At 41.6% G+C, this 14,415-nt stretch overlaps 1 protein-coding gene across 1 annotated transcript in view; it reads left to right on the plus strand.

Moving 5' to 3' along the window:
- The window catches only part of CPD (carboxypeptidase D), a 32,652-nt gene that overhangs the window by 2,222 nt on the left and 16,015 nt on the right, over positions 1 to 14,415 (plus strand). Inside the window, exons 2-5 of the mRNA XM_053366544.1 lie at positions 3,381 to 3,628; positions 9,963 to 10,105; positions 11,684 to 11,853; positions 12,627 to 12,991. Coding sequence (XP_053222519.1) covers positions 3,381 to 3,628; positions 9,963 to 10,105; positions 11,684 to 11,853; positions 12,627 to 12,991 — 926 coding nt within the window. The remainder of the gene's footprint in view (positions 1 to 3,380; positions 3,629 to 9,962; positions 10,106 to 11,683; positions 11,854 to 12,626; positions 12,992 to 14,415) is intronic.

Raw genomic sequence — 14,415 nt, forward strand, 5'->3', positions numbered from 1 at the left:
GGGTGTGAAAACAATCAATATCCAAGGATCCCCAGGCATGTACCTGCAGATGATGGAGATGTCAGGCATCTTCACTTGGTTGTAAGTGGTCAAAAGCCGGTGAAAAATGTGCCTGGCTGCTGGCGAATTTTGAATGCTGTGACAGATGGCCATCCAAAATCTGTTTAAAACCTCCAAGGAAGGAGAGTCCACCACCTCTCATGGGAGTCTGTTCGTACAGCTCTTACTGTCAGAAAGTTATTCCTGATATTTAGTCGTAAACTCCTTTCTTGTAACTTGAATCCATTGGTTTGGATCCCAGCCTCCAGAGCAGGGGGAAACAAGCTTGCTCCATCTTCGAAGTTACAACCCTTTAGATATTTGAAGATGCCTTTCATATTTCCTCTCAGTCTCCTCTTTACCAGACTAAACATGCCCAATTCCCTCAATTCCTCATAAGGCTTGGTTTCCACCCTTGATCATCTTGGTTGCCCTCCTCTGCACTTATTTCAGCTCGACAATATGCTTGAATTGTGGTGCCCACCTCCAGGTGGGCCTGGGACCAAAACAAGACAGAATACAGCGGGATTATTACTTCCCTTGATCTGGACATGAGACTTCAGTTGATGCAGCCTAGAGTAACCTAAGTTCTTTTTATTGCTGCATCACACTGTTGACTCATGTTCAGCTTGTGGTTTATTAACACCCCTAGATCCTTTTCACATGTACTGCTGGCAATTCACGCAGCTCCTGTGTTATATTTGTGCTGCTGGTTCTTCCTGCCTAAGTGTAGAATCTTACATGATGCTTGGCAGGCCAGGCTTTTCCTTGGGGGCCAGCTCTAATAGTGCTGAGCCAGTTGAGCTTTCATTGGTTGGCAGAGCTTCTTAGCTTAGGTGGTGGGATCCCTTCTGGGTGTTTCAGTCAGGGCTGGGCCTCATCATATGCTGTCTATGTTATTTGGGGGTGCAGTGGAAGGTTTTAAGAGGTCCATGGGTGGCAGTTGTTCTGTACTGGGTTGGGGACACTGGATAATTGGATGTCTTGGCTTGTACCTTTTTGAAGCCCAGGAGCTAGCTTATTTTCTCATGTGGGGATGGAAGTATTTTCTACATTTTTGGCTGGAAACCAAAAATCAGGAGGCAAAGCCTCAACTAGATACTAGGGATGAAAACATTTATTGAAAACTGAAATTGTGTTTTGGTTTATTGCCACACCATTGCTGTTTTTCACACAAAAGAGTAAATGTAGAAGAGGGAGAAAATGTCATGACCCAAAGAAGGTGACATGCCAAAATGTGTTGGGCAACTGTAATTTTCCTCTCTTCATTCCAGGCGTCCTCTTGAGGCTCAGGTGCTGTGTTGGTTATTTTCCAGTTCCCTTGGTGCTATCTGCTCTTAATCCCCTTCCCTATGTCACAAAGTGGATTAAAGAAATAAAAACACAATACTGTACTATCAAAAAGAAACCAACATAACAACTAAATTAAGTTACAGAAACACCAGCAGTTAAACACATTTCCATCTCCTGGTACTTAAAAACTGAGGTGAGACACCTTAACTAAGCCAGATGGGACTCCTGGGAAGTAAGTTCCTTCGTGCTGTCACGGAGATAGCCTGGTCCTGTTTTATGTCACCACCCTTAACAACTCTTATGATGATTCTCAGTACAGGTGGTCTTTTGTGGATGAAGCCAGTTTCCAGGTGGCCTTCATTGTTGTAAAGAACTGGGTGGGAGATCTGGAGTGTGTAGTTAGAGAAGCCATGGAGAGAGGATTTTACCCTTGAAGAAGTATCTGTGGTTATGATGGGACTTTAAAACAATTTTTGATTCTGAAGGTCCAAGGGATTGCACATTTTTGATACAGTCGTATCTTGGTTCTTGAATGTAATCCATTCCGGAAGTCTGTTCGACTTCCGAAAATTTTTGAAAACCAAGGCACAGCTTCCAATTGGCTGCGGGAGCTTCCTGCACTCAAGTGGAAGCCACGTCAGACGTTCGGCTTCCAAAAAAAGTTTGAAAACCAGAACACTTACTTCTGGGTTTTTGGCATTTGGGAGCCAAAACATACGAGTACCAAGGCATTTGAGAACCAAGGTACAACTGTACTGTGAGTGGTTAGTATTTCTGGGCTGGTTGGAGGGTAGTTATGGTTGGAGAAGATGCTGTTTGTATGGCTTGTCCCCTTTGCACAGGAACATATTGGCTACTGAGAGAACTGGGTTTGCTTGTGGCAAAAACATGGTAAGAAGCAGTGTTGCCTTTGGTCACTGCAAAATACTATTCTTCCAAACTTGAAATTTATTATCATGCAGTGATCTTGATGTTCTGTTGATGTTTTTCTGCCTGAATGAAAACAAGAGCCCAATAAGGATTTGCAAATGTGCTTGTTGCCGTTCTAATGTACAAAATCTGACTTCTTATGTTGGGTGTCTCAAGATCTTTCATGTGACAATGCACATTAAATCTACATTCTCTCAGCTCTTATCTGTTTAAAATTACCTCAAATTAAAATAACAGAAGCCGCTAAAGCTGGCTAAACAAGGCAGTCCTTTGTGGTTGCCCTTCTGCCTTGTTATAGGGCTTAAAATGATTACAATTGCAATACTATGTCACTGGTACAAAACCGAATAAACATCAAGCTTTATGCATGCTTTAGTTTAACAATTTATGAGTTGTTTTTCTTGAATAGAATGCAGTGCTCTGGTTGGTTCTCAGTAGTTTGTTAAAATTGGGCTTTTCTGATGTTGGCTGGTTTAGTAAAATCCAAATGCTTAATATCAAGTGCTTTTGGAAGGAACCCTAAGTTCCTTTATCAGCTGAGAAGAAAGCTTAAAGAGTACAGTCACTTGTGACAGGGCTAAGGAAATCTTTGCTGTTTCCTAGGCACTTCCATTTCCTAACTAGTCTGCAAACTTAATTCCCAATAGTCTGAATCTCAATTGGTGTTGACAAGCTTATCGGAATAGTCACCCTAAAATTACTATGCTTGTAGGTTCTGCTGCTTGTAACTTATTTTTATGACCTGGCTTCTTGTGTTTAGCACCCAGTTTGTTTGCCAACTTAATTGCTGATAATGGTCTGAATTGGCTTTCACCTCTAATACTAGTTCCTTCATTGTGAACTGGCTTTTAAAATACGGGGGTTGGTGTGGTCCCCCCTTCTAAACGCAGCACTCTGTAAACTGCATCACACTGACTCAGAAATCTTCTTCTCTTGTTGACAAGTTTTTTTGCAGTTTCTAAAAAGAGCCACCATGTTTCCTCCAAATGTTGATTGTGCTGCTTCATTAAAGAAATTTAGTGTGATGGGATAAAACATGCCACATTAATCTAATTGCATCTTTACCCTGCAGTTATCTTTTCTGGTTCTGATGACTGTTGCGCTTCTGTTGAAAACAGGTTTGTGCTTTCCGGGAACCTGCACGGGGGATCTGTTGTTGCAAGCTATCCATTTGATGACTCCGCTGTGCACAAGACCTCTGGGGTGTACAGCAAATCTGCCGATGATGAGGTATTCAGGTATTTGGCAAAGGCTTATGCATCAAACCATCCAATAATGAAAACCGGCACCCCAAACTGCCCTGGGGAAGAAGAAGAAACTTTCCAAGATGGCATCACCAATGGTGCTCAGTGGTATGACGTGGAAGGTAGGCTGCTCAAGTGAACTACTTTACTAGTGTCTTCCAAAAGAGTAGCATGTTGCTATTTATTGTCACTTTACTGCTGCTGGAATCCTGCAGGCGGCATCAAGGTGATGACATGTTTGGTGCTGGTTATTGATTCTATGTGTTTGCATTTCATATGTCATTCAACAAAAGCTATGTAAAGAAAATGCCTGGCTCAATTGTTGTCAAACATTTTTTTAAGATATAAGCAAACTTTTATAGCTTGCTTTGGCACATTGCAGCTAGCTAGCTAGCTAGCTAGCTAGCTGTCTGTTGGTGTTGCCTAATTTTGTTTTAACAGGAGAAACTTTCTCCCAGATTTACAAAGCACTTATGGAGCACTACTGTGTGCCATCCTTTTACTGGAATATGGCCTGTATGACGTAGGTTGATGGGTATAGATACTCCATTGGACTTGAGGCTGCTTTGGTTGAGCATGTGGCTTTTGAGCTGCCTTTGGTACTAGAGTTGCTTGTCTGCATTCAGAGTACTGAATTTGTCTGTAGCTGTCATGCAGAGCCCTCCAAAATATGCTGACCTGAAAGTAAGCATTGCTGAATTCATTTGAACTTCACGACTAACTGGTGCCTAACCTTGCTTGCTTTCCTGTTCGGTCTCACATTCTCTTTCCCCTTTTTTTTTGTATTTTGCCTATTATGCTGTAAGGCTGCAGGCAAGGATTGTGTTTTCCTTAATCTCTGTAAAGCTGTCATTTGAAAAAAATGAGGCATTTGAAAAATAAAGTTCCCAAGAAAGTTTGCTTAGAATTACAACACGTGGTACAAATGAAGAGAACCCAGGGGCCAATCTTCCAAAACTTACAATTCCTAGGTTGCATAAAATAACTTCACTTTTGGGGATTTAACTCTGATAGAAAAAAATTATAGGGTCCTCTTGTGGGAGTGAAATCCAGTATAGTATGTTTGCCTTTATTTCCACACCTTATGGTGAGCTTCTGAACTTTACTGATGGCTGAGCATAGGATTTACATGGCTTTGAAATGGTATTTAACCTCATCAGACGTAATTTGGGTCTGTCACCCACGTTAAAACACAGCTCAAAAAGTAGTATCAGTTGCATTAGAAAGGTTTTTATGATAGTTTTTCCACACAGATTTACAGTGTCAAAGCTATGAGTGTTTACTTTAATTTTTTTCACATGCTAATCAAATTTGAAAAGCATATTGCACTGTTCCTTTTTAGACCTTTTTTACCTAAAACCAATTGCAAAATACTTGCATTAATTGCTTGTAGATAATCTCATTTTTTCTTATTTAAAGTATTTTTGCCCCATTCTTTAACTTAAAAGGTTCCCTGAGTGGTTGCAAAGATCAGTAATAAAATAGTTCTTGTTCTCAGGCTTACAGTCTAAAATACATAACACAAAAGGAATTAGGAGGGAGGAGAGAAAAAGAAACACAGACAGACGCTAGTTTTTAGTGTTCTTACAGTGGCCAGCTGGAATGGAAGCAGTTCAAAGAGAGGAACACCAAAAGTTATTGGTCTCTCAGTTGAGCCTAAGACAGGGGTCAGCAACCTTTTTCAGCCGTGGGCCAGTTCACTGTCCCTCAGACTATGTGGTGGGCCGGACTTTTTTGGGGGTGGGGAAATGAATGAATTCCTATGCCACACAAATAACCCAGACATGCATTTTAAATAAAAGGACACATTCTACTCATGTGAAAACACACAGATTCCTGGACCGTCCACGAGCCAGATTGAGAAGGTGATTGGGCCGCATCTGGCCCCTGGGCCTTAGGTTGCCTACCCCTGGCCTAAGAGGTGGCCCTCCCTCCCTTCCTTCTCTCACTTGCTGTAGCCTGATAGAAGTTGACTTTTAAAGTCAAGCCAGAGCTCGTTATACTTGTCCTTCTCCTGACATTTTTTTTGGCTTGTCAAAACTATTTGGTCAACTAATCACTACAATATTTGCTCAACAACAACAAAGATACTTCAAACATCATCAGATTTTATGCCAAACTACCTTAATTTTAGAATTACAATTGCGGTTAACATTAAAAATGAAAATTATGTGTATTGTGAATTATTCATATAGCAACCCTGCCCAGCATTTAACTAATTTTGTTTTTATAATCAACATAAGTATCAGATGTGTTGATGGATAAACATCTCTCTTTTGTCCTAGTAGCATTAAACTTTTTAGAAATACTGGACCAGTCATGTGAACACATCTTATTTTGGCTGGCCACATGCCTAACTAACTGTTCAAATAAAGGTTCTCCTTCATGCTGTTTACCAGTAGTTGCCAACTCTTTTCCTGCTTCCTTTCCACTACAGACACACCCAAATTGTGGTGGAAGCTCTGGGTTTACTAAATCAACAGCATTTCACAAGCCGACAGAATGAGTGAATGCTTGTGAAGCTGTACACTTGTCATTTAATTTTGAACCAGGATATCCTGAAGGGACTAAGTTAATTCACTCTTCACAGTGGCAAGTTCTGCTCAAAAGTTCAGGGTTGCATCCAAATAAATTTTACTCAGAAACTCATTGAAATTAATGAATGATAAGCTAGTCATGCTCCTTAATTTAAATGGGTCTGCTCTATGTACGACTAACGTATGACCATCCCCACTATTCAACCTGGACACTGAGGTCCAGCGCCAAGGGCCTTCTGGCAGTTCCCACACTGCGAGAAACAAAGTTACAGGGAACCAGGCAGAGGGCCTTCTCGGTAGTGGCGCCGCCCTGTGGAACACCTTACCATCTGATGTCAAACTGATAAAGAACTATACAACTTTTCTCCTCCTCCTCCTCCTCCTCCTCCTCCTCCTCCTCCTCCTCCTCCTCCTCCTCCTCTTCTTTGGCAATCACTTGTAGCCAAGTAAGATTGTCTTCCATAAACACGGTTTTAACAATGAGTCCGTAAGTGACTGTAGAGGCCAGTTCCTGATCCACACGTCCTTCCACAGTGGGGACATTGGTTTCCAGGTGGGAGCTGATCACGGTGTGGATTTGCCAAGCGTGCCTTCCTCCTAGCACATTTCTCCCTTGCGTCCTGAGTTTGAGTGTCTTCAAAGCCCATGACACCTTTGGCAAAGGTTGTTCTCCAACTGGAGCACTCGCAGGCCAGTGTTTCCCAGTTGTCAGTGTTTATACTACATTTTTTTAGATTTGCCTTGAGACAGTCTTTAAGCCTCTTTTGTTGACCACCAGCATTATGCTTTCCATTTTTAAGTTCGGAATAGAGTAGTTGCTTTGGAAGATGTTCATCAGAAGACATCTGAAGGCAGCCCTGTTTAGGAAAGTTTTTAATCACTTATGTTTTAATATACTTTTAATCTTTTGTTGGAAGCCTCCCAGAGTGGCTGGCGAAACCCAGCCAGATGGGCGAGGTATAAATAAATTATTATTATTATTATTAATGGTGGATAGAACCCTCTGTTAGGTAGAATATAGGTTCGCCAACAGTAGCATCCCCTGTGTGAGCTCCTGCAGGAAGCCAGTTTGATTCCCAAGTTTGTGAGGGCTTCCTTTTTGCCAAGCATAAGCTGCATAACTTTCTAACCACCAGGAAAATGTTGTCAGTTTTGTTGTTTGCAGGCTGGCCATGACCTTCCATGTTTTCTGGCTGATGAGCGATAAGGTTTGCTCTCATCTCCTATCCCTGATGTAGGTTCTTTAGTTCAGATGTGACCGCTTTAGTTTGGTTGGTTTGCCTGGTGCTGCCATTTCACTTGCACATTCATCTGTGCATTGCCTGCTTGAACTGAAGATTATTATGTATTTTTTTTAGTGGCTATCTCAAGGACCATGTATTCTGCCTAGCTTTTAAAGATTTGGTGAATCAGGTTAACTTGGTTGCTAATGTCAGGTGGTTAGTGGCCTGTGGAAATGCCATAGAAATATATTCCCTTGCAGTATCTAACCACTAGTTAAAAAGGTTTTATTCATCTCCTAAACATGCATAGAATCATATTGTTAGTGTGATTTCAGTGGTGTTAGAACACTTTCACTGTGTGGAAAACAGGAAACTAAGCAATGCCTTTTGGTAAGAGGTCACCACCATGAATGTGATGTAATGGGAATTCGTAGTCTGAAGATAAGCAACAATTAGTGTAGATTTTCGGAAGGGGAACAGGTTCACACTAAGGCCACTTCCTTCTTAATTCCCTTCAGATATTTTTTCTGCCTTAAAAACTTGGTACTGTATAGTTCAACTCTTACGCACCATACGTACCACATTTTCTCAGATTTGTCACTTACTAAATGAATTGCACACTAACCCAAATGTTGTAACTCTTCTGAGCAGAATCTTTCTGTTACTTGGCACTTTCAAAGGTGCAGAGTTACATGAGCTTGGATGGGAAGGCTTTTTTCCTTCGGTCATATTTCACTAACCTTGTTAACATTCTTTTGTGTCTACCTCCCCTCCCAACCCACAAAAAAAGCAACAATTTTGTCTGCTGAAGAGTTGCCTTTGGTCTTGATCTGTTGCAATCAACCTTGTGCTGCAGTTTCTGGTAATGTGAAGAACCAGCCAGCTCAGTGTTGTGGTTGGTGAGTCAGTCTAGGACAGGGAAACCCTGGGTTCGGCCCTGTATACCTGAAGGACCTTCTCCACCCCCCATCATTCAGGTCAGACACCGAGATCCAACTCTGAGGGCCTTCTGGCAGTTCCCTGATTGTGAGAAGTTAGGTTACAGGGAACCAGGCAGAGGGCCTTCTCAGTAGTTGGCGCCCACCCTGTGAAACGGCCTCCTGTCAATGTCATTGAAATAAACAACTATCTGACTTTTAGAAGACATCTGAAGGCAGCCCTGTATAGGGAAGTTTATGGTATTTGATGTTTTACTGTGGTTTCATAATTTGTTGGAAGCTGCCCAGAATGACTGGAGCAAACCCAGTAAGATGGGTGGCATAGAAATAATAATAATAATAATAATAATAATAATAATAATAATAATAATAATTTTTCAAATCCCTACTTTACCACAAAGCTTACTGTAGGACCTTCTCTCTTAGCCTAGCCTATATCACAGGGTTATTGTAAGGCTAAAAATGGGATGTACACTGCCTGGAGATCCTTGAAATAAAGGTATGGGATGTTTAATAGAATATTTTTTCTCCTCCAAGGGAATAAAGCTTGTAGCTTGCTTTCCATAGAGCGCTGCCTTCCAAAGAGATGCCTTGCTTGTATAACATGAGTATCTTGAAGAGCATTATACTGTGTAACAAATAACAGAAAGCCTTTGTCACTGTGGTACTGAAACCCATATAAGTTTACATAGGCAGTTAAAGAATGATATGCTGATCTGGCCAGTGTCCCTTGGGACTTCTAATCCTGTTTATCACCAAGTGCTGAACTGCCGGAGGTTAAGAACACAGAAGATCCTGTCTGATAAAATTGCTCTGAAAAGAAGTAAAATGCCTTTATTTTATTTATGTATTAATTAAATTTGTATAGTGCCCTTCATCCAAAGATCACAGGGCAATTTACAGCATAATAATACAAAATGAGAACACAGAATACATAACCAAACCAATAACAGCCCCCCTACAACGAACACATTTAAAAGGCCATAGATTGTTTAATCAGCCAAAGGCCTGATTATAGAGGAAGCAATTTTGTCTGGTGCCTAAAGATGTATAATGAAGGCACCAGGCAAGTCTACCGGGGGAGAGCATTCCACAAATGGGGAACCACCCTAGAAAAGGCCTGTTCTCGTATTGCCAGCCTCTGGACCTCTCATGGAGGGTTGGTTGAAGGGATAGACTGTGGTGGTGGTGGTGATGCTGGCCAGGTACTTGCAAGAAGTGAGGGAAGCATGGATTCTGCTTTAATCACATTCTGAGCTTTTTCTGACAATGTGGCTAGAGATGGCAAATAAGAGAAGCTGCTGGATCCTCAGTTCTGTTTGCCTGTAAAGGGTTGGGGTATTTACCTATTAAATGTGTTACCTTCTATGTTCCATTCCAGAGCCAAAGCCACAGCACCTGGGTTTTGCTTTTGGCTTAATTTTCTCCCCCACTTCAGTTAAAGACACTGAGTTTTTCTAGTCTAGTAAGATAACTGATAATACACTATTTGGACACCTCTTAAGATATTGCAACCACCTTTTGCATGATGCTTCCTGAGTTCAGTGAGTTGGTTTTCAGCTGTGTTTGGATACAATTGGATGCCATTTTGAATCAAAGTGGCAGACTGATTTCAAAACTGCACTGGTCCCCCCCCCTTAGAATACATAAGCATTGGAAAGTAAAAGGCTGCTAGTTTAAAATAATGTGAGGAAATACTGCTGATGGCAGAAGTCTCTTGAGTGATAGTACTTTAATACTTCCCTTTAAATTCCTTAGGTGGCATGCAGGACTATAACTACTTGTGGGCCAATTGCTTTGAAGTCACCTTTGAGCTTTCCTGCTGTAAATACCCACCAGCTTCGCAGCTTGAGAAGGAATGGGAGAATAACCGGGAATCTCTTCTCACCTTCATTGAAAAAGTAAGACATTGTTTTGGCCCTTTTGCAGGCTGTTTGAAATGTCAAATACTTCCATCTGTCACATGGACATGTACTTGTGTTGAAAGGCGATGACCCCATTCACAGGCATTGGGGCTTCATTTCCTGTAAATATTGAGCGTTCCTCAACTGCACCCTAGGCCAATCAGACAAAGCAGAAAGCTCACAAAATGTAATATGACTGATACCTACATTTTCCGGAAACAACTGAATACATGTTTGTCCTGATGGGGTTTTTTTCTCAGTTGGATGAGTAGGTCTCTGCCATGGGTATAATATTCTTTATTTTATTTTATTTATCTTATTTTATCTTATTGGTTTGTTTCATTTAAATATATCTGCTGGGGTTTTTTTTGTTTTTGTTTTGGCTATTTTTATTAAACTTCACCCTTGAGACACTTCTGTGGAAAGTAATTTAAAAAATCAATAACGATAATAACAAATGAAACAAGCAGATGCTAGGAGTTGTCTCCAATTAATTTCTACTCAGAGACCCCCCACTAAACTTAAGCTAGTCATAGACATTAATTTCAACGGGTCTGTTCCAAACAGGACCAACATTGAATACAACCAATATTTATGACCAAGCAACAGTCAGGAAATATTTCTGATGTATGTTTTGTTTTGTTTCTAATCATTTTCTATCACCCTAAACAAGAGGTGTGTCCATTAAGCTAATGTCACCTATATATTAGCCTTGATGTCATTTAGCATGAATCCCCTTTCTTCCTGGCACCCTGCCCTCTTTTTGGCCTCAGAATTGTGGCATTGGTTCAGTGTAAACCTTCCTGTAGGTGGTTGTTGCTGTAGATGTGGTTTGAAAGGCTTCTTCTGTGTGTGGTGTAGTGTTTTCAAGACAGAGAGAACATTCTAGTCAAACAGCATCCATTTTGAGACAGGCCTCTAAGCAAAAGCAATTGCAACTAAAAAAAATAGCACACCTTTCCCCTAAAGTGGCGACTGGGTGTCTCCATCTGCAGCTGCCTTTTGCAAGCCTGATAAAAAGAGCACAAGTTGTATTTTGCTGCTGTTTTACAGAATTATGTCACAGGATTGAATGACACTCTCTGTTCTATTATAGTGGAAGAGTATGGGGGACAAATGCAGCCTCTTTTTCCCCTACAGATAAAGGAATGGGAAATGCAAGCATAGTTACACTAATCTGCAGCAGCATCTCACATTTCAGACAGATCTAAATGCTGATAGCCAATACTCTTTTTTGTCTTGTCTACTTAATATTCTGTAACTCAGATAATAAAAAGTGATTCAGAAAAGCATAAATGCACTTTCAAGTAACACACAAATATGCCAGTCTCCAATTCTGTTTGTGCATTGGAGGTGCAGTTTTTATATCTTGGTGGAAAAGGCTGTATTATGTGTGTCATTGTTTGCCTATGAATTTAATAGCACCATGTACCTTTCACAGTGAACTCTAAGCATGAAATGAGAAGTTTTATAGAGTAAAAAACCCAACAACAACCATGGTGATGAGGCAAAGAATCATATTGCTCTTCAATGATGTGCCTGTCTTTTGATCTATTTCATGTTTAATCTGTGCAGGTTCACATTGGAATCAAAGGGTTTGTGAGGGATTTGGTGACTGGGGCTGGCTTGGAAAATGCAACTATTGCTGTGGCTGGGATTGATCACAACATCACAACTGACTGGTTTGGTGACTATCACAGACTGCTGGTGCCTGGGACCTACAACATCACAGCTGCTGTCATGGGGTAAAGTCTCTGATGCTGGCAAAGACACTGTGCTGCTGTCTCTTGCACTTGGCAAGGCCGTTCCTAGTTGGAAGCTCCTTCCCTGAAACAGTAGAAGCCATTCTTGCTGCCTTGTCTCGTATCACCCTGAAGCGTTTGCTCATATTGCTTTATGCAAACAGAAGCAAGAGGCAGGCCAAGTCCAAGGGCAAGGAAGGGCTCCTTGAGTTCCCATGAGAATTAAGCACCCTTCCTACCCTTAACTGTGCTTTGCTAAATTCTTTGTAGATAAGGTGGAGAGACCTGTATGGTGACAAGCCGTTTTGGCTCAGCAAACAGAATTGGGTTTTGACATGGGGACCGTGGGATTAGATGCAGAAATTAAGTAGGTGGCTTTGTGATCAGTTTTCCGTCTGTGAAATGGGAATAATAATGTAGATGAAGTGGACTTTATATTAAAAACCACGTTTTACCAAGTATTGAATGACAAAAATTCTGTTCATATTTACCCAAGAGTTAGTTCCACTGTATCCCGGGGGACTCTCTTCATAGCAGTTGTATGTAGATACAGCCTGAATGTTGTAATACATCTTCCTCCAGGTGCCGATGGCCTTGATTTCTGAACTGAAAGGTTTTTCCTGGGTGGGGGTCCTCAGGATTGTTTTCAGGAAGTTTCTAATCTTCATGCTGTCTGATCATAATCAGCGTTTTAGTTAGCCCTTCCTAGGTGAGGCCAAGCAGATTGAATCTGAAGCAGAAGGAAAGTTCTTGTATCCATTTCTCTTTTTTTGCAGCTACCTGCCAGTCACCAAAGTGAACGTAGAAGTCAAGGAAGGGAATGCAACTGTTGTGGACTTCTCTTTGCAACCTTCAATAGCAGTGCCGGCCTCTGACCCAACCCAGGATGTGCCACTAGCCACCACAGAGTCTGTTACCAACACCACCAACACCACTGATGCAAATAGGACAACTTCCTTCCACCAAGCGATCCAACCAGAGGAATTCCGCCATCATCATTTCCCTGACATGGAGATCTTCCTGAGGAAATATGCCACCGAGTACCCAAATATTGCTCGCCTCTACTCAGTTGGCAAGTCGGTGAAGCAGCTGGAATTGTATGTCATGGAAATATCTGACAACCCAGGCATCCACGAAGCAGGTAATTTAGCCTATGGCTCTCTTGCTTCTATGAATGTGTTTCCCAGGGCTGTGGTGCTGTGGTCTAAATGACTGAGCCTCTTGGACTTGCTGATCAGAAGATCAGCGGTTTGAATCCCCGTGACAGAGTGAGCTCCTGTTGCTCTGTCCCAGCTCCTGCCAACCTAGCAGTTTGAAAGCATGCCTGTGCAAGTAGATAAATAGGTACCGCTGCGGCGGGAAGGTAAACGGCGTTTTTTGCGCTCTGGCACTCGTCACAGTCGTCCATGTGCCAGTAGCGGTTTAGTCATGCTGGCCACATGACCCAGAAAACTGTCTGTGGACAAATGCAGGCTCCCTTGACCTGAAAGTGAGATGAGCGCCACAACCCCATAGTCACCTTTGACTGGACTTAACCATCCAGGGGTCCTAAAAAAAAATTGGTGTGCTTCAATAGAAACTTTGGAGCAAAAAAGATACCATTGTCTTTGATATTCCTCCAAGGGTGCAGGCACTAGAGCACCGCAGAGGCAGCACTGACACTCCAATCTCTGAAGGTATAAGAGAAAGCATTTAACTGAGCTGGGTTTGTGTACAGCTGGCTGAAGCCGCCTTGTTACTGTGGCTGCTCCTTTCCAGGTAGCAATCTGCAGGTAGCATCTCTTAAAATGTAGTGCTTTCTTCCAGTGAGCTCAGCAGAATATGATTACCTGCCTTATTCTGAGTCAAGCCATTGGTCTATCTAATTCTGTGTTGTCTACACTCACTCACTGAGGCTCTCCAGGATTTCAGGCAAGGATTCTTTTCCAGCCTGACCTGGGGGTGCAATTGTGGATTGAACTGGGGACTTTCTGCTTGCAAATAAACAGTCTCCTTGCAAAAAAAGGAGCCTGTTAGTATCAGATACCTTGTGTTGGGCTCCACAAGAAGCTGTTGTTGCTGGTTTTGCAGAATACCGGTACTTCAGATATCTTTTGTTCTTCCCATTTCCTTTTTATCTTAAAACCTCAGGAGATCTTTCTCTGTCTCTCTCTTAATAAAGTGCAGTACTGAAATGGTTAATTGCAAGTGGGGAAATTAGCCTCATTAACTAGTCAACTGCCAGCTACTGGTTCTCTTTCTGCCTTTATTAGATTTTGGAGATGGGCTATCAAAATCTTTATTGTCAAGTCCTAATTCTCTGGAACATGCTATGCAAGTCAAAACTTGTCAGGAAGCTCTTTTTTGTAATAAGAATTTGTAACAGAGACTTCTTCAGTTAAATAATGACAGGGGAGGGGGATTGTATTTTAGAGACTGAGCTTGATTTATAGATCGATTTTTTTTTTGTTCTACAGCTTTAGATTTTATTGGGACTCCTTTGGGATTCTTGAGTTCTGTTTCCTAAACGCAAGTTCTATTATAACTTCTGTTGAATATAACTAGCCCATTATTTTTGCTTAAATG

This window comes from Podarcis raffonei, chromosome 15 (assembly GCF_027172205.1).
Source record: "Podarcis raffonei isolate rPodRaf1 chromosome 15, rPodRaf1.pri, whole genome shotgun sequence".
NCBI classification, from domain to species: domain Eukaryota; kingdom Metazoa; phylum Chordata; class Lepidosauria; order Squamata; family Lacertidae; genus Podarcis; species Podarcis raffonei.